The sequence below is a fragment of the Molossus molossus genome, unplaced genomic scaffold, assembly GCF_014108415.1.
Source record: "Molossus molossus isolate mMolMol1 unplaced genomic scaffold, mMolMol1.p scaffold_m16_p_15, whole genome shotgun sequence".
NCBI lineage: Eukaryota > Metazoa > Chordata > Mammalia > Chiroptera > Molossidae > Molossus > Molossus molossus.
This window is the reverse complement of record NW_023425350.1, coordinates 54,011,056-54,031,502: the sequence shown is the minus strand read 5'-3', so window position 1 is coordinate 54,031,502 and position 20,447 is coordinate 54,011,056. Positions and strand designations below refer to the sequence as shown.

Sequence of the window (20,447 nt, the reverse complement as noted above, 5' to 3'; positions counted from 1 at the left end):
TGCCAAAGCTGGTTTCATTTGGAATGATTGGATCTTTTCAGACAAATCAAGGCAGGTTTCATTTGGTCCTTGCAGTGATAAATTTAACTCATTCAAGATGGCAAAGATGTCAACCAAGTAAGCTATTTTGTGCAGTTCACTTTTATCGCTGAAAAGTGCTTCAGACTGCGGTCTTGCTTTCTGATTAAAAAACATTTTGAGTTCATCACGGAGCTCAAAAAACATGTTTTAAAACTTTTCCTGTCAAACAGACATACAAGTCCAGGAAGCACAGAGAGTCCCAAACAAGATGAACCCCAAGAGGCCCACACCAAGACACATCATCATCAAAATGCAAAAGGTTCAAGACAAAGAGAGAATATTAAAAGCAGCAAGAGAAAGGCAGCTAGTTACCTACAAGGGAGTACCCATTAGGCTGTCAGCTGATTTCTCAAAAGAAACTTTGCAGGCCAGAAGGGAGTGGCAAGAAATATTCAGAGTGATGAAAACCAAGAACCTACAACCAAAATTACTCTATCCTGCAAAGCTGTCATTTAGAATCGATGGACATACAAAAACTTTCCCAGATAAGAAAAAGTTAAAGGAGTTCATCACCACCAAACCGTTATTATATGAAATGATGAAGGGTCTTTTTGAAGAAAAAGATAAATGTATGAACAAACAAAATGGCAATGAATACATATCTATCAACAATGGAATCTACAAACAAAATGAACAGGAAGAACAGAAACATTCTCATAGATACAGAGAACATTTTATTGGTTGCCAGTTGGGAAGGGGGTTGGGGGAATGGGTGAAAAAGGTGAAGGGATTAAGAAGCACAAACTCATTGCTAGACTGACAAACCTCAAAGGGAAAGGGGTTGGGGGGGTGGGAAGAAATAAACCAAAGAACTTATATGCATAACCAATGGGCACAGACAATAGTGTGGGAAAAGGTGGGAGGGGGGCGAGAGTGGGGAGGAGGGGGTCAATGGGGGAAAAATGTGGAACATCTGTAATACATTTTACATCCAACAATAAAGATTTGGAAAAAAAAAACAAAAAAAAACCAAAAAAACTTTTCCTGTCGACAACCATCTCACTTCAGTGTGAAATAGCAGAGCGTTGTTTGGTGCATCCAACTTGTTGCACAGTTACGAAAACAGTCCACTGTTTAAAGTGCTTGCCTTGTCCTGGCTGGTTTGGCTCAGCAGGTAGAGCATCTGCCTGCGGTTCAGAGAAAGTGCTCACCTTTACAAAATTGACAGAACTTATGACACTTTTTATTACTTCTTGTAACTCTTGTGGCAGCGTCTTTGTTGCTAATATTTGCTGATGAATCATACAGTGAGTTTCAATGACTTTTGGTGACTCATTCAGTACCAAACGTTGAAATCCAGATCGACATCCTAGCATAGCTAGAGCACCATCTGTGCAAACACCACAAACCTTTTCCCAAGAGATCTCATGCTCTTTCAGAAATGAATCAACTGTGTCAAATACATCACGTGCAGTATTTGTTGTTTCAAGAGGTTTGCAAAAAAGAAACTCATCCTAAAAGTCGCCATCATTAATATACCTCACGTAAACCAGTAACTGTGTACAGTTTGCAACGTCTGTAGATTCATCATGCTGGATGCTAAATAGTGGAAGTGGAGCAGATTTAATTTCCTGGATTACCTGATCAAGAATACCAGCAGACATGTCATCTATTCTTCTGCGGACAGTGTTGTTAAATGAGGAAATTGCACTCAATTTTGTAACAAATTCATCTCCGATCATAACTCGAACAATGTCTTTGGCCACTGGCAACAGTAAATCCTCAGCAATGGTGTGAGGTTTCATAACTCTGACGTTTCTGAGTGCCACCAAATATGAAGCTTCAACGGCTGCTACATTTTGTTTGTGGTACTTGCCACCAGTGTCAAGTCTGGCTTTCTTGAGTCCATCAGCTTTGCTTCTAAAATAGTTGGTATCCTTGCTGGCAAAGCTCAGATGCTTGCTGTCAAAATGGCATTTTAGTTTATTTGACTTCATAGATTCGGCTGATAGAACTTCACAATAGATAACACATTGCGGTTTCTCAATTCCTGCTGTAATTATTGAGGTAAAACCATACTGTAAAAAAATCCTCACTATATTTTCTTTTCTTAACGTTCTTCTCTACACGATCCATTGTCATGGGATGGTTTGCTAATGAAAATAATATATAACAATAGCTTTAATAATACAAAAGATGACACATGGTATAGTTTAGCCAATACAGTTCATTAAAGTTTCCTATGGTTTACCATTCTCTGTGTTTTTTGTGTGTGTTTTTTTTTACATACCTGTTACTATCACAATGGGGCAGTATTCACATCAACCACAGCCGAATATAAAAAGACCAATCAGCATCCAGATTAAGTTCTCATGGTACAGAAAAAATTTTTTTGCAGTAGTTGATGATTTTACATTTACCCAGTAATTATAATTCATGAAATGTCATTTTACCTTTAATATTGCTGCTTTCTACACAGTTGCTGTTCTCTACACATGTGTGACTGGTCTGCATAAGTACACTATGGCTCTAACCCTGTCACATACACCTGTATTTGTACGGGGTGTATGTGATGGGATTGACATGATGATGTTATCACACTGGGTACTTGTATGTGGGCGTATCTGTATGTGAGTGTATCTGCATGTGGGCAGACGCGCTTGGAGACAGAGGAGCGGTGTCTCGGTTCCTAAGACCATCAGAAATATGTGTTTTCCGATGGTCTTAGGCGACACCTGTGAAAGGGTTGTTGGACCCCCAAAGGGGTTGTGACCCACAGGTTGAGAACCACTGTCTAACCTCTCCCACCCTCCCCTCCCTCCTGGATTGCTAGATGGCTCCAGGAAACTTGATATTCTACACAGCAATTCAGGTTCTCTATTCTCTCCTCACAAACTCAGCTCCCAGACTGACTTTCTTCTTCCAGAACCCACCCAGGTACCCAGTAGGAACTAGTGTCACCTCTGGTTTACCAGGTGTGCCCTCCTAAGAAATTTTTCACACACAATCAGTATTTATTGGCTTTCCGTTTCCATTCAACATACTATGTTAAAATAAGAAAGTTTAAGTTTAGAAGCTCTGAATATTGGAGATGAAACCATCATGGATGGTTATTATGACCTTGACAGTTTTGAAGGCTACTGCTCAGGTATGTTGAAGGATGTCCCTCAATTTGGATTTGTCTGATGTCTTTGTCTTGATTAGTAAGTGGCTTTGAGTTTTTATTTTATTTTTTTGTTTTATTATTTATTTATTTATTTATTTATTTATTTATTTATTTATTTATTTATTTACAGATGTTTCTCCTTTCCCCCCCCATTGACACCCTCCTCCCCATCCCCCTCACCCCGTCCCCAGCTTTGTTGTCTATGTCCATCGATTATGCATACATGCATATAAGTTCTGTGGTTTATCTCTTCCCTTCCCCCCTTCTGAGGATTGTCAGTCTGTACCCTACTTTCATGACTCTGGGTCTATTTTGTTCATCAGTTTGTTTAGTTCATTATACTCCAGCAATAAGTGAGATCATGTGATATTTGTCTTTTTCTGCCTGGCTTGTTTCGCTTAGGATAATACTTTACAGGTTCCTCCATGTCATCTCAATGATAAGAGATCTTTCTTTCTTACAGGTGCATAGTACTCCATTGTGTACACAGCTTTTTTATCCACTCGTCTACTGATGGACACTTGGGCTGTTTCCAAATCTTAGCTCTTGTGGCTTTGAGTTTTTAGAAAGGCACAGAAGTGAGGTGCCTTTCCTGTTGCTTCACGTCAGAGGTACACTGCTCAATATGACCTATAATGAGGGATGTTAATCTAAATCAGTTGATTAAGGTGGTATCTGCCAGGTTTTATCATTGTAAAATCACTATTTTTCTTTTCTTTTTTTATCTTCACCAGAGGACATTTTTGCATTTATCTTCAGATAGAGTGGGAGGAAGAGAGGGAGGAAGAGAGAGAGAAACCTTCATGTGAGAGAGACACATCGACTGGTTGCCACCCTCAGGACCCCAACCGGGGCCAGGGACAAACCGCAACTGAGGTACGTGCCCTTAGTGGGAACTGAACCCGGGTCTCTCTGGTCCGCGGGCCGATGCTCTAACTGCTAAGCCAAACCAGCCAGGGTGTAAAATCACTATTTTTTATACTCTATTCTTTGAAGGTGAGTCTCTGAGTCTAGCCACACTCAAAGAGAGTGAAATTGAGCTCCTCTTCTTGGAGGGGGCAGCGATTATATTATATAGATTTAAAATTTTTCTGTAAGGAAGATTTTTCTCTTCTCGTGTGCCTTATTTTTTCACTCAACCATTTATTGTTATCACTATAAATTCCTGGATATTTATCTTATTTTATGGGTTACAATCCAGTACTATTGTGATTTATTTTGTGGCTTAAATTGTTCCAGCTCTGGCCATTGGCACCTGTGTTCTTTGGATATTACCTCTTACTCTCTTTATTTTTCTGATGACTTCCCTACTTTCTAGCATTACAAAATGATGTAGGCTCATTTTATATTTCCTCTTTCCTAGTCCTAGAATCTGCCATTTCTCCAAGGAGCCTGGTTCTTTTCACTGGAGAATGATATTTAGAAACCATGATCTGGTTGCTGGGTGTACTCATTGCTATTGGTGTGTTTGCTCGTTGTTTAAGATAGGCCTTCCAAGCTTCTAAGTATCTCTTCTATTTCTTTTTTCCTTGCAATCTGTATTTTGAAAAAAGTGGGTTGTTTGTCCTATAGTCTGTATTTTGCTGGCCACATCCCTGAGTTGTTGTTTAACATTTTTCTCTGTCCTGCATAGTTCCTAAAAAACTTGTGGTTGGATCTAGAGATTTGATCAGATTCTGGTTAAATTTTTTTTATTCCTCACCCAAGGGTATTTTTCCATTTATCATCAGATAGAGTGGGAGGGAGGAAGACAGAGAGAGAGATACAGAGACAAACATCGATATGATAGAGCCACATCGACTGGTTGCCTCCCGCACGACCGGACGAGGGCTGGGGACGAACTGCAACCAAGGTATGTGCCCCTGACTGGAACCGAACCCAAGACTCATTGGTCCACAGGTTGACACTCTAACCGCTGAGCAAAAATGGCCAGGGCTAGATTTGTTGTTTGAGGGGCAAGACTACTTCATAGGTGGTGATGTGTTCTTCCACTAGGAGGCACATTATTTCTGGTTATCTTTTTTTTTTGGTGTGATGTCAGCAGCCATTGACAATCATTACCTAGATCCATTCATTCATTAGAAGCTGTGAAAGAGTGATATTCCAGTTCAGTCACTCCTCCCTCATTTAGTTACTGGAACACACCTATAGATTCTTCTCCTCATCTACTCTTTTGTTACCTACTGTTACAGTTCATATAAAAAGGGCAGAATTCTTTCCCTTTAGCAGTTTTCAAAATGTTGTTGATTCCTTAGCACCTTCTAATGATGACAAATTTAATTTTAAAAAATAATGACATTGTGCCCCGACTGGGTGGCATAGTTGGTTGGAGCATCATTTCATCCACCAAAAGGTTGCAGGTTCAATTCCTGATCAGGGCACATACCTAGGATGCGGGTTCCATCCTCAGCTGGGGTGCATACAGGAGGAAAGCAATCAATGTTTCTCTCTCACATCAGTATCTCTTCCGTTCTTTCCAATTTAGATGGTTTTCATTCTTTTTTCTTGCCTGATTGCCTTAGCTAGTACCTCTTGCACAACATTGATGTGAGAGAGACATTGATTGGTTGCCTCCCGCAGGTACTCTGACCGGAGCCGGGATTGAACTTGCAACCCTTCAGTCTGTGGGCTGACGGTCTAACCACTGAGCAACCTGCCAGAGCTTTTTAAATTTTTGTGTATTAAGTGTATAATATGTATAATAGTGTGAGGAAGGAATCCAACTTAATTTTTTTGCTGCATATGAATGTCCAGTCGTCCCAATACCATTTGTTGAAAACTGTTGAATGGTCTTGGTACCTTTGTTGAAAAATCAGTTGGCTATAATGTAAGAGTTTATTTCTGGACTCTCAATTCTATTCTATTGATCTATATGTCTATTCTTTAAAAAAGGTTTTTTCTTTGTTGAATTTAGAGAGAGAGAAAAGGAGAGGGAGAGAGAGATAGAAACATCGATGAGAGAGAACATTGATTGGCCGCCTCCTGCATGCCCCCCACTGGGGATTGGGCCCACAACCTGGGCATGTGCCCTGACCAGGAATCGAACCAGCGACCTTTTGGTGCATGGGTCGACGCTCAACCACTCAGCCACACCAGCTGGATGCTAGGGCATATTTTTAACATATAAAGGGTTAATGTAAATTAGTAAGAAATTAAGGCTTCAAAGAAAAACAGGCATAGAACACATACCATTCAGAAAATAGACAATTCATTAAAAGAGGAAACAATAAAAGAGGAAAGTCTAATAACTGGAAAAATATATTCAATCTCCCCACTGGCAATCAAAGAAATGCAAATGAAACAAGGAGGTACAACCTTTGCTTTCAGCAAAGATTTCTTTAAGAAAATTTTTTTCTTTATTGATTTTTAGAGAGAGAGGAAGGGAGAGAGAGATGGAAACATCCATGAGAGAACATGGATTGGCTGCCTCCTGCATGCCCCCCACTAGGGATTTGGCCAACAACCTGGGCATGTGCCCTGACCGGGAATTGAACTGGTGACCTCTTGACACTCAACCACTGAGCCACACTGGCCGGGCTCAGCAAAGATTTCTAAGATGATAATATTCATTACTCTTTAGGATGTATTGAGATAGCTCTCATACTAACGCTAAGAGGTGATTTCCTATTATTAAGCCTATTTTCTAGATATGGAAACTGAGACTCAGTGGGCTTCAGTAATTCCTCCAAGCTTATACCAATAGTAAGTGTTGACACCAGGACTTGAACCCGGGCTGTGTGACTCAATATGATGAGGCCAGGAAGGAGAGGTGAAGAACATGGGAGAATGTAGCTTGAAGAGCCAGGCAAATATATTTCAAGTGCCTATATGGAAGGACCAACATGGTATTGCAGAGGGAAGCAATGAATGGAAATTACATAAAGGACCATTCTTTTATTATTTATTTATTTATTTATTTATTTATTTATTTATTTATTTAATCCTTACCTGAGGACATTTTTGCATTTATCTTCAGATAGAGCAGGAGGGAGAGAGGGAGGAAGAGAGAGAGAGAAACATTGATGTGAGAGAGACACACTGACTCGTTGCCACCCACATAATCCCAACTGGGCCCGGGGACAAACTGCAACTGAGGTACGTGCCCTTAGCGGGAACCGAACCCGGGATTCTCTGGTCCACGGGCTGATGTTCTAACTGCTGAGCCAAAATGGCCAGGGCAAGGACCATTTTTTTTTAAAGCAAGAACTGTCCCAATGGACTAGAGAAGTCCATGTAGGCATGAGCACACCCAGGGGAGACAGAGGAAGGAGGATGGATGTCCTCTAACCCTCCCAGCAGGCTGCAGGAGGGTAGGGGTGTTGGAAGTCTCATGTTCTAGAGACTGAAATACACCTCTAGGTGGCCAAATCAGTGTCTTGGGAGTTTCTGCTCCATTCTCCACTGAAGACAGCTAGCAGACCCCTCCTTTTCCTCCTGTGCCAAGTGATGAGCAGGGTAGCCCTGTCCGGTTTCACTTCCCTCCCAGCAGGAAGCCTGAGCTTGCCAAACTGCAAGCGTGGAGGAAGGAGAGTGGGAGTAGCCCATCTGAGATCTCTTTGCCCTTTCCTTCAGCCTTGCTGTTCCATGGAGGATGGGGAGGGAGGTAGGCAGGAGAAGGCAGTCCAGTCGTTTTGGAGAGCTAGGAAACAGATGAAACAGAACCTTTAAAAGAGAGTGACAAATACATGTTAGTTTGGCATAGATACCTTCATTTACAAAGTCCTTAGGGAAACCATTCTTAAAGTGTGTGTGTGGGAGGAGCGGGGGGGCTTTATCCTGACTCTGTGACCTCAGGTATATCTGTTACCTTTATTTTATTTTATTTTATTTTTTGTTAATCCTCACCAGAAGATATTTTTCCATTGATTTTTAATTTTTTTTTTTTTATCCTCACCCGGGGACATTTTTCCATTTTTTTTTGTACAGATAGAGTGGGAGGGGGAGAGAGGAAGAGAGAGAGAGAGAAACATCGACGTGAAAGGGACACATCGAGTGGCTGCCACCCGCACGACCAACCAGGGCCGGGGACAAACTGCAACCGAGGTACATGCCCTTAGCGGGAACCGAACCCGGGTCTCTCCGGACCGCAGGCCAACGCTCTAACCGCTGAGCCAAACCGGCCAGGGCATTTTCCATTGATTTTTAGAGAGTAGAAGGGAGGGAGGGGGAGGGAGGCAGGGGAGAGAGAGAGATGCTCTGGTGAGGGCCCAGGGTTAAATCTGCAACCCAGGTAAGTGCCCTTGACCAGGAATCAAACCTGAGACATTTGGGATGCAAGCCAACGCTTTAACCACTGATCCACACAGGCCAGGGCTGATACCCTTTTTTACCTCAGTTTCTTCATCTGTAAAATGGATATGACAACACTTCCTGCTTTATCAGCTTCACATGGATGTAGTGGTTAGATGACCAGCAACCTAGTGTGGGGCAGATTACCAAGGGCGGTAGAGTCACTCAGGCCTGAGTTCAAGTCCAATCTCTGCAATTTTCCAGTTGGAGATTTGGGGAAAATCACTCAACCTCTCTCTGCTTCAGTTTCCTCATTGGTAAAACTGAGGGTAGCAATAGCACCTACCTTAAGTGGTTGTCTTTTGGAATAAATGAGATAATACACATAAATGGTAGAACCAAGATGCCAAAGCCCACAGGTTTTAGCCATTATACTACGCTTGCCTCACAACCATAATACAGATAAAACAACAACATATAATGTAGAGAAAAGACTGGAAAGAAATACAACAATTTGTCAGCAGTGTTTATTTCTGGATAGTGAATTTATGATTTATTTTTATTTTCTTTATATTTTTCTGTATTTTCCAAATTACTTTTATAATTGGGAAAAAGGCTGTATATGATGTGCAGATGCCTGGAGATCATTTGTGATGGTCTCTACTGCATTATCATTTTGGCAACATTTTCTCATGTCATCTTCTCAGCAACTGCATGAAGTAGGAACCATTATCTCCATTTTCTAGAGGAGGAAATGAGGTTGAGAGAGGCTAGAGGGCTGGCTTAAACTTCAGGTCTCATTCCTGCTAAGCGGTAGAGAGCCAAGATCCATATGCAGATCTCACTGTCTCCAAAGCTAGGTGCTGTCCACTGGGATTCTGGACCATGGGGCTCAATGGGAAGGACTCCCCCACCCCAGTCATATGATCATAGTTAAGGTGGAAGGTTGTCAGGACTGGGCCTGTGGCAGCTGTGCTCCCACGGGTCTTCTGTACTGGTTTCCCACATCCATATTCCTGGTGGAGGACATGGCCTGAGAGTGAGGATTTTGGCATCCTCCTCTCACAGCATAGAAGTCAAGCAGTACTGTGGAGGGTCTCCCCAAGAAGAAACAAAGGTTTCCAGTATAAAGGTATCCAGGAGAGGAACTAAAATAATAGCTTAACTATAGAAGACTGAGGAAGGGAAATGGGTGTGAGTGAGCTAAATTATTATCTATCATAGCAGTAAGACAATAGATAGTGGTCAGTCCTGATAAATCCAAATATAGCTATATATGCATTTTATATAGATATGGAGGTAATCACGAGGCCTACAAACACAAATGGCTATAAGTGGTTATCCCTGATTGCAGGGGTGGAGAGGGAGTTTTTGCTTTTCATCATAAGCACTTCTGTCGTATTTTATTTTTTTAAAAAGCTGTGTGTGTTGCATTACTTTTTAAAAAATGTACAGGCTCTGAAAGTAAAAACACAAAACAAAACAACGACAAAACACAGTACAGGCTTTGGGGTCATCTGTGTAAATTCAAATCCTACCTCTGCCAGTTAAGGATCTTGGGCAGCATAATTGCAATCTTATCTTCTGAAAAACAGGGATAAAAACCATACTAACCCACATAGTTACTCCCAGGATAAAATGAGGTAATGCATGTAAAGAGCACAAACTAGTACTGGCAGAAATTCAGCATCTATAATTATTAACCACTGTTATTACTATTAATAATAAGTCAAGCGCGCAAGTAATACCCAGGGTTTTGCACATAGTAGGCACTCAACGGGTGGAAGTTATAGTTTAAAACCCCCACTAGAGGCTATAATTTCTCCCAACTCGTGACGCCTGAGCTCCATCCCTCCAAGTGAACCCTTAAATATTGATGTGGTTACTCATTTATTCATCACTCTGCTCTCTCTGCAGTGTCCGCTGAGGGCGAGCCTGGCTCTCTGGCCTTCCGCGTCGCTGTCTCCTCGCATCCGTGGTCCCCTCCCGCTTGGAGGTTGAAGGCAGAGGCAGCTCACCTGCTCCCGGGTCACTGATGCGGGGGCCGTCACGTGGCGAAGTGGGAATCGCTTCTGGTTTCACGCAGGCAAAGGCGGGCTGGAGGAGGGGGAGCTCCGCTCGAGATGAGGAGGGCAGCAGGGTCTCGCATCATCCCCGCAAGCCCCCGCCAAGCGGACAGCCGTCCACAGAAGGGCTGGCCGGGGCAGTTTTGGGGCGAGAGAAGGGACATACTGAGGGAAGATTGGGATTGGCCGGGAGACACTAAGCGGGCATTTCAGAACCGGCCAAGGGTGTCGTGCTGGCCCTTAGGCAGGCGGAGTTTAGTCAGTACTCCCAGTCCGGGGCGGGGCCAACGAGGGAGACCCGCCCACCGGGAGACCCGCCCACCCCTCTGCAGAGGCCTCCGCACCGCCGCTGCTCCAGCTCCGCGCGGGTCTGCGGCGGCCTGAGCAAGGGCGCGGGGGCCAGTGCGGCCGCAGCACTGCCGCACTGCCGCGCGGGGCTGGGTCACGGGCCGCGGGGCGGGGCGCTGACGGCGGGGCTCTGACATCGCGGAGCAGCAGGCGGCCGGGGAGGTGGGGCGGCGGGGGGCGGCGGGAGGCGGCGGCCCTTTCGGCTCAGCCCAGCCCGCTGCTGCAGCGGCGGTTCTCTGAGCCGGCTCTTGACAGCCCTCCGCCGCTGCCCAGTTTATCATTTGGTCCCGGTGCTTCCGCCGGGTTGGGCCAGCCCTAGCCCGCCGCCTCTTCTTCTGCCATGGCCCTGGTGGGGGGCGCCGAGTCGGCGGCGGGGCCTTCTCGCTGGCTCCCCACGCACGTCCAGGTGACCGTGCTGCGGGCCCGCGGGCTGCGGGGCAAGAGCTCGGGCGCGGGCAGCACTAGCGACGCGTACACAGTGATCCAGGTGGGCCGCGAGAAGTACAGCACGTCGGTGGTGGAGAAGACCCCGGGCTGCCCCGAGTGGCGCGAGGAGTGCTCCTTCGAGCTGCCGCCCGGCGCCCTGGACGGCCTGCTGCGGGCGCAGGAGGCCGATGCGGGCCCGGCGCCCTGGGCCGCGGGCTCCGCCGCCGCCTGCGAGCTGGTGCTCACCACCATGCACCGCTCGCTCATCGGCGTCGACAAGTTCCTGGGCCAGGCCAGGGTGGCGCTGGACGAGGTCTTCGGCGCAGGCCGCGCCCAGCACACACAGTGAGTGAGGGGCGCGGGGAGCGCAAATGGTTAAAGGCCTCTCAGGGCGGGGCTGGTGAGAGAGCAGGACCCCGAACCTTGGACGGGGGCGGTTACGCCCTTTGCCTCGCGCTCAAAAGCATAAACCGACAAGCTGGGTCTAAACATTTTGGGGTCCCCTTCCCATTCCAAAACGTGCGCGATGCTGTGCTCGGCCGCTGGTGGGCCTTGGAAGGCCTGGGAGGTGTGAATGGTGGCCCAGAGTTAGGAGTAAATTGTCAGGTAACGTTAGGAGTGGGATCCAGAGGCTCTTGGACTATAGGAACCTCTAGAAGGAAAATCTTAAGGCCATTCTTAGGGCCTCCGGCCTTGTCTCCCTTTCCTGGAAGAGGAGGGGAACTGCAGGCGCCTGACCCGAGCCAGGCCCTCAGGGTAGTGGAGAGCTGCTGCCTCACCCTGTGGGGGAAGGAAGGTGCCGAGTTGTCCTGGAGGGTGAGATTGAACCGAGGTGCCCCACCAGACCTAGAGACTGCCAGAGCATCTGCTTCTGGTTTGGAACTGGGATGCCCTGTGCCGCACTCTGTCCCCCTGTGTCCGTGGTCCAAGAACAAGAGTACCTCTAAGTAAAGGGAGGCAACACTTTAATCAGCCTTCAAGCTCCTGCCTGTCCTGCCTGAGGTGGAAACAGCAGGGTGGTTAATGCACTGCAGGAGATAATCTCCCAATCATTTCCACCTAGAAGGGCCAGTGGGTTTTTAGAATCATTTATTTTGGCAGCGTTTAACCTTCCTTGTGTGCAGATCAAGGTTTCAGAATTGGAGTCTCACTTCCTGTTTTGGGCTTGGGCAGTATCTGGAGGTCAGTCCCCAGGGCTGACAACCTGCTGTGGACCACTGGTGATCCACTGTGGTGACAATTCCCCTGGGCCTCATGGGTCCTGGGTCCTGGATGAGGAGGATAGGGGATGAGGGCAGGGGTGTGCCATAGGTGGGGACAGGTGCTGGAAAGGTTTGCCTGAGTGGAATGGAATAAATGCAGGAAGGCTTGTTGGAGGAGAATGATGAGCCTGGTGTAGACCCAAATGAAAGCAGGAGTTCGATAGAAATGGATCTGACCTTGAACATTTTTTCCAAATGTGGGTAGGGAAGGGCCTTTATGGCTTTTTGTGGCCTGGGGTGGGAAGAGCAGGGCCGGTTCCCTGCAGGTCTGTGACCTGACTCCATGTCCCCCTCCCCTGGCTTCTCTTCTCCTTCCCTCATGACTTGCTATTTGGTTCCTGGGTGTGGGATCATGTGGTATAGCTTGGCCCTTGTTTTGTTTTTTTCCTCCCCCTTTCTGTCCTCTCCCTCCTTCCTGGCTTAGGGAGCGGAAAGCTCTCTCCTGGATCTCTTAGCTCTTTCTTTTTTCTGAAGAGTCTCCTGTCCCCAAATTCATTCTGCCCCTTTATGTCTTAGTTCTTCATCCTCCACCTCTCAGCCAATCTGACCAGGCTGGTATATGACACTTCCAGGAACACACAAAAAGTCTCTGTCCTTGTAGGGAGGGGCTTCTGTGAAGTCAGTGACTTGGGGAGGGACCTTTGATTTTTTTTTACCCCCAGTTCCTGTCCTTCTTGGGCTGTGGATAATCCTCAGCTGAGCTGTTTATGCCTGTAGGCCCAGGTGGGCCTGTTTTCAGCCAAGGACAGTTTCCCTTAAAGACTTTGACTTCCTACCCCTTGATCTGAATGGGAGCCATAAGTGACTTTATAGAAGTCATCTTTCCACGAGGATCTTTCTGCACCCAACTCACTGCCTTTCCTCTGATGCACTGACTTGGATTCTTTCTAGAACCTGGAGGGGGTTGGGAGGAGAGGGACCCTTGCGGCGGGCAGAGGAAAAGTCTGTGAAATTGGCCTAATCTTCTAGTACACTGGACCTCACAGCATGCCCACCAGCAGAGGGTGAGGACTGCTGCCCCCACTCTGGTCTCCACCTCCCACCTTTGGCTCTAATGACCACTCCTGGTGGACTTTCCTGGAGCACTCTGGTGTGGGCTTCTAAGACGGTGAGTCTGCACATTGCCCAGTGGGGAGAGGGCACGATGGAGAGTACCAGGGTATGCTGTCCTCAGTTTTTGATGGTGGTGGAAAAGAACAGTATCACACTTTAACTCCAGGAATCAGATGTGGGGCTCTCAAGGAGGGCAGATGGTAGCCCTGTGTTGCTAAGACAGGAGCTGGCAGGGGAAGGGCAGCCTCATGGTTAAGAGGAGGGGCCTGTGGAATGGCGCAACCCAGATTCCAGTCCCGAACCTGCCAGCTTCTGGCAAATCAAGTAAACGCTCGGTACCTTAGTTTTCTCATCTGTGAAATGGGGCTAATTTTCACCTTCACAGGATTGATGTAAGGAGTAAAATGAGGACACAACGAAAGTATCTGGTGCAATTCCTGGACATGGTTGGTGATCACCGAACAGCAGTGATGGGGGAGGGAGATTTTGGTAACAGTGCTGGTAAATTTGATCCGGGAGACATCCCCTGCCCTAGGAGAACCTGTCATGTGATGGGGGAAGACAATACAGGACTTAGAGCCTGGGAAAGACTGTGGGTGGCAGGGTACACGCAGGAGTAGAACCGCTGATGAAATGTACTGGCCCTTCGCAGCCCTCCACCATTATCTTTACTGCCAGAGGTTCGAAAACGAGGGCTGGCTTGGGGCCTGCCGTCCTGAAGCCAGGCTCGGAGCAGTCTGCAGCTCTCTTCCCCAGCAGTCTTGCTGGGAGCTGTCTGTGCCTTTTCAGAAAGACAGGACCGCACAGGGTTAAAGACCTGGAGCCTAGGCTTTCGCTCTCAGTTCTGTGACTTACTAGCAGGCAAGTTACTAAACCTGTTTCCTCATTTCTAGAAAGGTTATTATAATAATCACAGGACTGTCCAGATAAAATAAGACAGCATACGTGAAAGCCTTAATATAGTTCCAGAACCATAGCAAGCTTTTAACATATTAGTGTTGGGGTTACTCTCAGGGCCCTGCTTTATGGGATGATGGTGATGGTGGTAGCTGGGGTGCAAGGCACCTCAACAACTCCCAAAGATCCTTTGTCAGTGGGGTACTCTTTGAGGTGAGGGATTTCACTGGAGACTTGCCAAATAATTAAAGAAATTCTTAAAACAAAATTTAATATAATACACAAGGAAATTGGTTATAACCCTTCCCCCTCAGTAAAGCCATACGGGGATCATCATGGGTTTGAAAATCCTGAGATGCTTCCCCACTATTTCCTTTCTGGCTTTTGCCTTCAGCACCCTTCCTAATACACTCCAGGGGGGCTCTGGGTAGAGTAGAGTGGTCCTGCCTTAAAGGGCCCCTGTCCCGGCCCTGGCCAGTGTGGCTCCGTGGGTTGCAGTGTCATCTATGCACTGAAGGTTTCAGATCCGATTTCTGGTCAGGGCACGTGCAGGAGGCATTCGATCAATGTTTCTCTCTCTTTCTCTTTCTCCCTCTCTCTCTTCTTGTCCTCCTCCTCTCCTTCTCTCCTTTCCTCTCTCTTGAAAAAAAAAAAAAGAAAGAAAGAGAGCCCCGTCTCAGGTTTGTTGGATCAGTGGTTAGAGACTGGCCCCTTGGAAAAGCCGAGGCTGTGGGCTTGATTTGGGTTTGAACCAATTTTTCTTTTTTCATCCCAAAGAGTAAGACTGTTGTGACCATGGACAGGCTGCTAACTGGGGCCCCCTGAGAGGCTCTGTGAGCCCTGGTCAGACAGAGCCATTGGTTTTATGGGGAGCCTCCAGGACGCCTGTGAGCAAGGAGGACTTAGGTTGGAGACCAGAGCCTTCTGGCCTGAGACCTCTTGAGGAGGATGGGTTTGGGGGCACTGAGAGAGGCACCGTAAGGAAAACACAGCCTGCTGGCCTAAGCTTGGGGTGATCTTTGAGGGGATCCACCTATCCCTGAGCCTCCAGCTGCCTGGCACAGGGCTGTTGTGGGCAGATGGCACCTGGCCCCACCGCCTTCTCTCCAGATGTGACTGCCCCTTAGGAAGCAGCTGAGGCCACAAGGGTCCTGGCTTCTTTGGCTCCTGCTCCAGCCTCGGACCTGGAGTCGGAGGCCTGTGGGACTGCCTGGGAAGTCCGCTTTAGCTGCCAGGGAAGGGTGTGGCTGTACTTAGAAGCCAGTCATTAGGACACGGGAGGCTCCATCTCCCGTAGTTATGGGGCAGTTTTTATTTGAGGTCGCTTGAGCAGCAGTGTCTGGGAGAGTGGGGAGGGGTAGAAAGTGAGTCCTCTGTCAGACTGGGCGGCTCCTCTTGGCTGGCAAGGCAGCTTCCTCTTCCCCTGTATCTGGCACTGGGTGGGAACCCCATCTCTGCCCTGTTCTCCCCTCCCTGTGGGCAGCCAGGGACAGGCACAACTTAGCAGAGCCTCTATCCCCAGTGACCTTGAGGGTTGTCCCTTTCCTCTGATGGGAGCTGCCTGCCTCATTTATTATTGCTGCCACCTGGTGCTATGACTCTCTTGCCTTGTCCAGATGTTTCCCCTGCCCTCCCCACCCTGTGCAGGGACAGATAACACAATGAGGGGAACTCTGTGTGTTCTCTGGGAATCAGTACTCTTTTTCTGCTAGTCCTTTGCAAAACGATGTGGTCGTGAAGCTTTGCCCTGCCCTGGCCAGGTGGCTCAGTTGGTTGGAGCATCGTCCTGTACACCAAAAGGTTGTGGGTTTGATTCCCAGTCAGGGCACATACCTAGGTTGTGGGTTCCAACCCTGTTGGGGTGTGTACGGGAGGCAACTGATGGATGTTTCTCTCTCACATTAATGTTTCTCTCTCTCTCTCTCTAAAATAAATACAACAAAACAAACAAACAAAAAAACCATATCCTTGGTGAAGATTAAAAAAGAAAAAGAAAGAAACTTTGCCCTTCCGCACAGCCAAGTAATAAAAATCAGTCCACAGTGTGGACTGGCAGCCCTGGCAGGGAAGCTGATCGCTTTGCTTCTCACTGATCTGGCTGAGGACCCCCAGGTTCCTTCTTCCCTCAGAGATGATGGCCCCAGACAGGAGCGCTGGGCTTGGCAGGTCACTCTGAAGCCCAGCCCCTCATCAGTGAGCAGTAAGCAAGCAGGGACCCCGAAAGGTCAGCTCCCAGGAGGCAGCGTTTCAGAGGCGCTGCACAGGGAGCAGCTTTGTCTCCGGCCACCTCGACCTGACCTTCAGCTGACCCGGGGTGGGGAAGGGAAGCACAGCTTTAATCTGGAATTCTAATGTCAGAGCTGGGAGAGTGCTTAGCATGTGGAAACTGAAGCTGGGGAGGGAGGGAGACACACCGCCAGCTACTCAGCAATTAGGGAGGGTGGGGCGCTGTGTGGCTGCTGCTAGGCCCTGGCACCAGAAGAAGTGGCATTCTGGGCCCTGTGTGCATCGCAAGGCGCTTTTTGTGGAAGTGCCTATGGGGTTTTAGTGAGAGGGGGACATTTCAGCTGGGATGGGGGAGGGGGCCTTGAGGCTTATCTGTGGACCTGGTGGGCAGTGTAATCCAAAGGCCTTTCTGGAGTGCCAGGACCGAGGCCGAGGGGGGCCATGGGCTCTATGGACACCCCAGCCTCCATGCCTGGAGGGCATGGTTTTGTTAGGAGGATGGATCCCCGCATTTGGAGGAAGGACCACAGGTGCTGTATTTGGCACCCAGGGAGCACTGGAGATGTTCAGAGAAGACAGAGCCATGGGGTCAGCTGCGATCAGGGAAGGTCTCCTTGAGGAGGGGACGTACACCAAAGACCTGTCAGGCGGGCCCTCACAGAGTCGCCTGCCATTCCACCTGCTCCGCGTTCCCCCGCCGACAGCGTGTGGCACTCTTTCAGAGGATTGTCTTTGCCCTGCAGGGGTGGGGAAGCTTTTTGCTGCCAAGGGCCATTTGGATATTTATAACATCATTCATGGGCCACACAAAATTATCAACTTAGAAATTAGCCTGCTATACTTGGTCAGGCTAATTTGGTGAGGCGTGTGATGTCAGCTGGTATTGATTTCATGGAGCTTATGTGGCCTGCAGGCCGGACGTTCCCCACCCCTAGTATCATCCATTAAGCCCTTTCTAGCTGCTGCCACTGTTCTAAGGACTTGATCATTTAGCTCACCGCAACCTCTAGAGATACAGGTACTGTACTGTGTTTAACAGATGGGGAAACACAGAGAGGCCAAGTGACTTTTCTGAAGGCACACAGTACACGGTAGAGCCAAGAGTTGGACCCAGGGGCCTGGCTTCACATTCTGTGTTCATCACCACCCTGCTGCACCCCCGTATCAGTTTCTTCCATGTCTCCCATAATCCAGCTCAGCATGGGGCCAGGTGCTCAGCAGCTGTCCTCCGAGGGTTCCTCTCTCCTCCCCAAAGCAGACCCCGGGGTTGGTTTTGGGGGCTCTGTAAGCATAGCCTACGTCTCCAGTGTGAGGCCTTGGCTGACTGAGATAAGCGTGTTTGGTCTGTGGCTCCGTGTCTGTTGTGTCTGTGTGTCTGTCTTAGGATGGGGGTGTTGCCTGGCACTTTGGGAAGGAAGGTATCACTGCCACCAGGGTGTCTCTCAGGAGTCGGGGGAGGCCTGGGAAACCCTGCCCTGGCCGGATACTATCCCCCACCTCAGAGAGATTTGCTCGCAACGGCTTATGCAGTAGAGCAGGGCCTAGGAGCATCAGCAGATACGAGACTTCCTGACCTTTCCCAAGACACCACGTGCCTGTCTCACTGTGGTACAGAAAGAACACTCCTGGGCCATCTGGTTCCTCCCCTACAGCAATGCAGATGCAGTAGTTCGCTTTTTTATTTTTTATCCTTACCTGAGGATATGTTTTTATTGATTTGAGAGAGAGAGGAAGGTGGAGAGAGAGAAACATTGGTGTGAGACAGAAACATCTATTAGTTGCCTCTCGTACACACCCTACTGGGAATAAAACCCAAAACCTAGGTACGTGCCCTGACTGGGAATGGAACCCACACCCTTTGGTGTACAGGACGATGCTCCAACCAACTGAACCACCTAGCCAGGGCTTGTTTGTTTTTTTCTTTTGTTCAACATCTAGGAAGCAATGGCAGGCAATGGATGTGCCTGGGTGAGGGCTTTGGAGAAAACAAGAGAGAAAATGTATAGCCCTTTCCCTAAAAGGGTGAAAATATGTTTGAGACAAGACTCACACAGGAAGGATACAAAGAAGCATATAAAAAGCGTAAGAGAAGGAAATGGTTCGAAGGCAAACTCACCAGGTTTGGAGTGATCAGGGTGGGCTTCCTGGGGGAGCTGGTACTTTGAATGACAGGTGAGGTGTGTAGAGGGCTGGGAAATTTCTGAGGAGGAGACTGCCCCTCTGGAAGGGGAGGTGAGTGTGGTACGGACTAGAAGGGAGCCAAGCTTAGTTTCTGTGTGCCTCTCCCAGCAAAACAGCCTTTACTTCTTATTTATTTTTGAATAGTTCACCTGGTTCAAATTCTGAAGGTACAGAGGATACACAATGAAAAATCTCCCTTGTCTTGACCTTGATTCACCCAGCTTCTCTCTTCGGAGGCAGCCGACATTACCAGTTACTGTGTAACCTTCCAAAGCTACTCCGTGCATTTAAAAGCCAATGCATTATGTATTTTCTCCTCCTGCTCTTGTTTTTTGTTTGCACAAATGCAGCGTTCTCCACACACAGCCCTCTACCTGTGGTCAGCCTGACTTCCCCACAAAGGGATGTTTATGGTTTGTCTCTACCTGTGGTGAATCTGAACTGAGATCCTGGCAGAGGGGATGGGCATTACTTAGGTGTGACGTCCATGGTCCAAAACTCTTGTTAGGACTGAATATGGGTTGCGAACCAACTGGGGAAAGGGGTGTGGTTAGGTAAACTTCTTCCTTATTCTCCTTTCTGCCAGAGACCCCCTGGGAGAGGTCCTCTCGCTGGTACTTTCCTTCCTCCTGGGCAGAGTCCTCCGTGGTTGGTCCTGGGCCATCTCCCTCCCCTTGGGCTGATAACAGCCTATAAAAGGCCCTTGGTAGACAGTAAATCAAAATCTTTGTGTGTGGTTTGCCCTAGTTTTCAGAGTGCCTTCCCAGCATCACCTCATTTTGTTCTTCCCTGAAGGCAAGCAGGGTGACCCCCATTTTCACAGATGTGGAGACTGGGGTCTCAGGAGGTAGAATGACCTGTTCAGGGTCACATGATTCATTAGTGGCAGCCAGATTTCTAACCTGAAGCCCAGTGCTTTTTTGCCCTGTCTCATGCTTTTGCAATACATATTTTCTGTTGCTATCAGTGGTGGTTAGACTGGTCTCCAGGCATTTTTACAGCTTTTTTTTTTTTCCTGCTGGGTGAGTGCGGTCACGACCATGTCTGAGGCAGCTGACAGTGACAGACCTTTGGAACCTTCAGCAGTAGGAGGGATGAGGAGAGGAGCATTAGCCAAGATGTTTGTGCCCAGGAGGGAGGGAGGTGGACCTGGCTGGGTCTGCAGGGAGCTGAGTAAGCCATGCCCACGGAGACAGGAGCATCTAATAAAGTGACAGTTCTGGGCTACAGGGATTGTCTCCGGGGACTGTTGGTGCCAGGCAGGATGCCAGGGTATGCGATAAGAATCATCTTCTGGCCTGATAAGAGGTGATAGATATCCTGTCCTATGGTTGTGTCAAGCTTGCTATTCTACTTTAGGTACCAAATCAAAGGGTGGGTTAGGCTGTGGGTGGGGAGCCAGAAGGGGATTGGCTGCTGCTCACACATCTCCTGTCCAATAGTGTATAAGGACGACTGCTAAGGGGAGTTTGGAGAGGAAAGAAGGTATCGGGGTGGGAGAGACTCTGGAGAAAGGTTTTCCAGCATCTCTCCAGGCTCTAAGTAATAATAGTTCTAGTTGGTACTTCTCCC

General features: G+C 48.0%; 1 protein-coding gene across 2 annotated transcripts in view; it reads left to right on the top strand.

The window, feature by feature from the left end:
• The first annotated feature begins 10,932 nt into the window (after positions 1 to 10,932).
• Positions 10,933 to 20,447, top strand: part of RAB11FIP5 (RAB11 family interacting protein 5) — a 34,174-nt gene continuing 24,659 nt past the window's right edge. The window contains exon 1 of one of the 2 annotated variants that reach the window (XM_036262859.1): positions 10,933 to 11,601. In XM_036262859.1, the coding sequence (XP_036118752.1) occupies positions 11,171 to 11,601 (431 nt within the window). In that variant the 5' untranslated portion in view covers positions 10,933 to 11,170. The remainder of the gene's footprint in view (positions 11,602 to 20,447) is intronic. The other variant, XM_036262858.1, reaches the window with a different exon arrangement.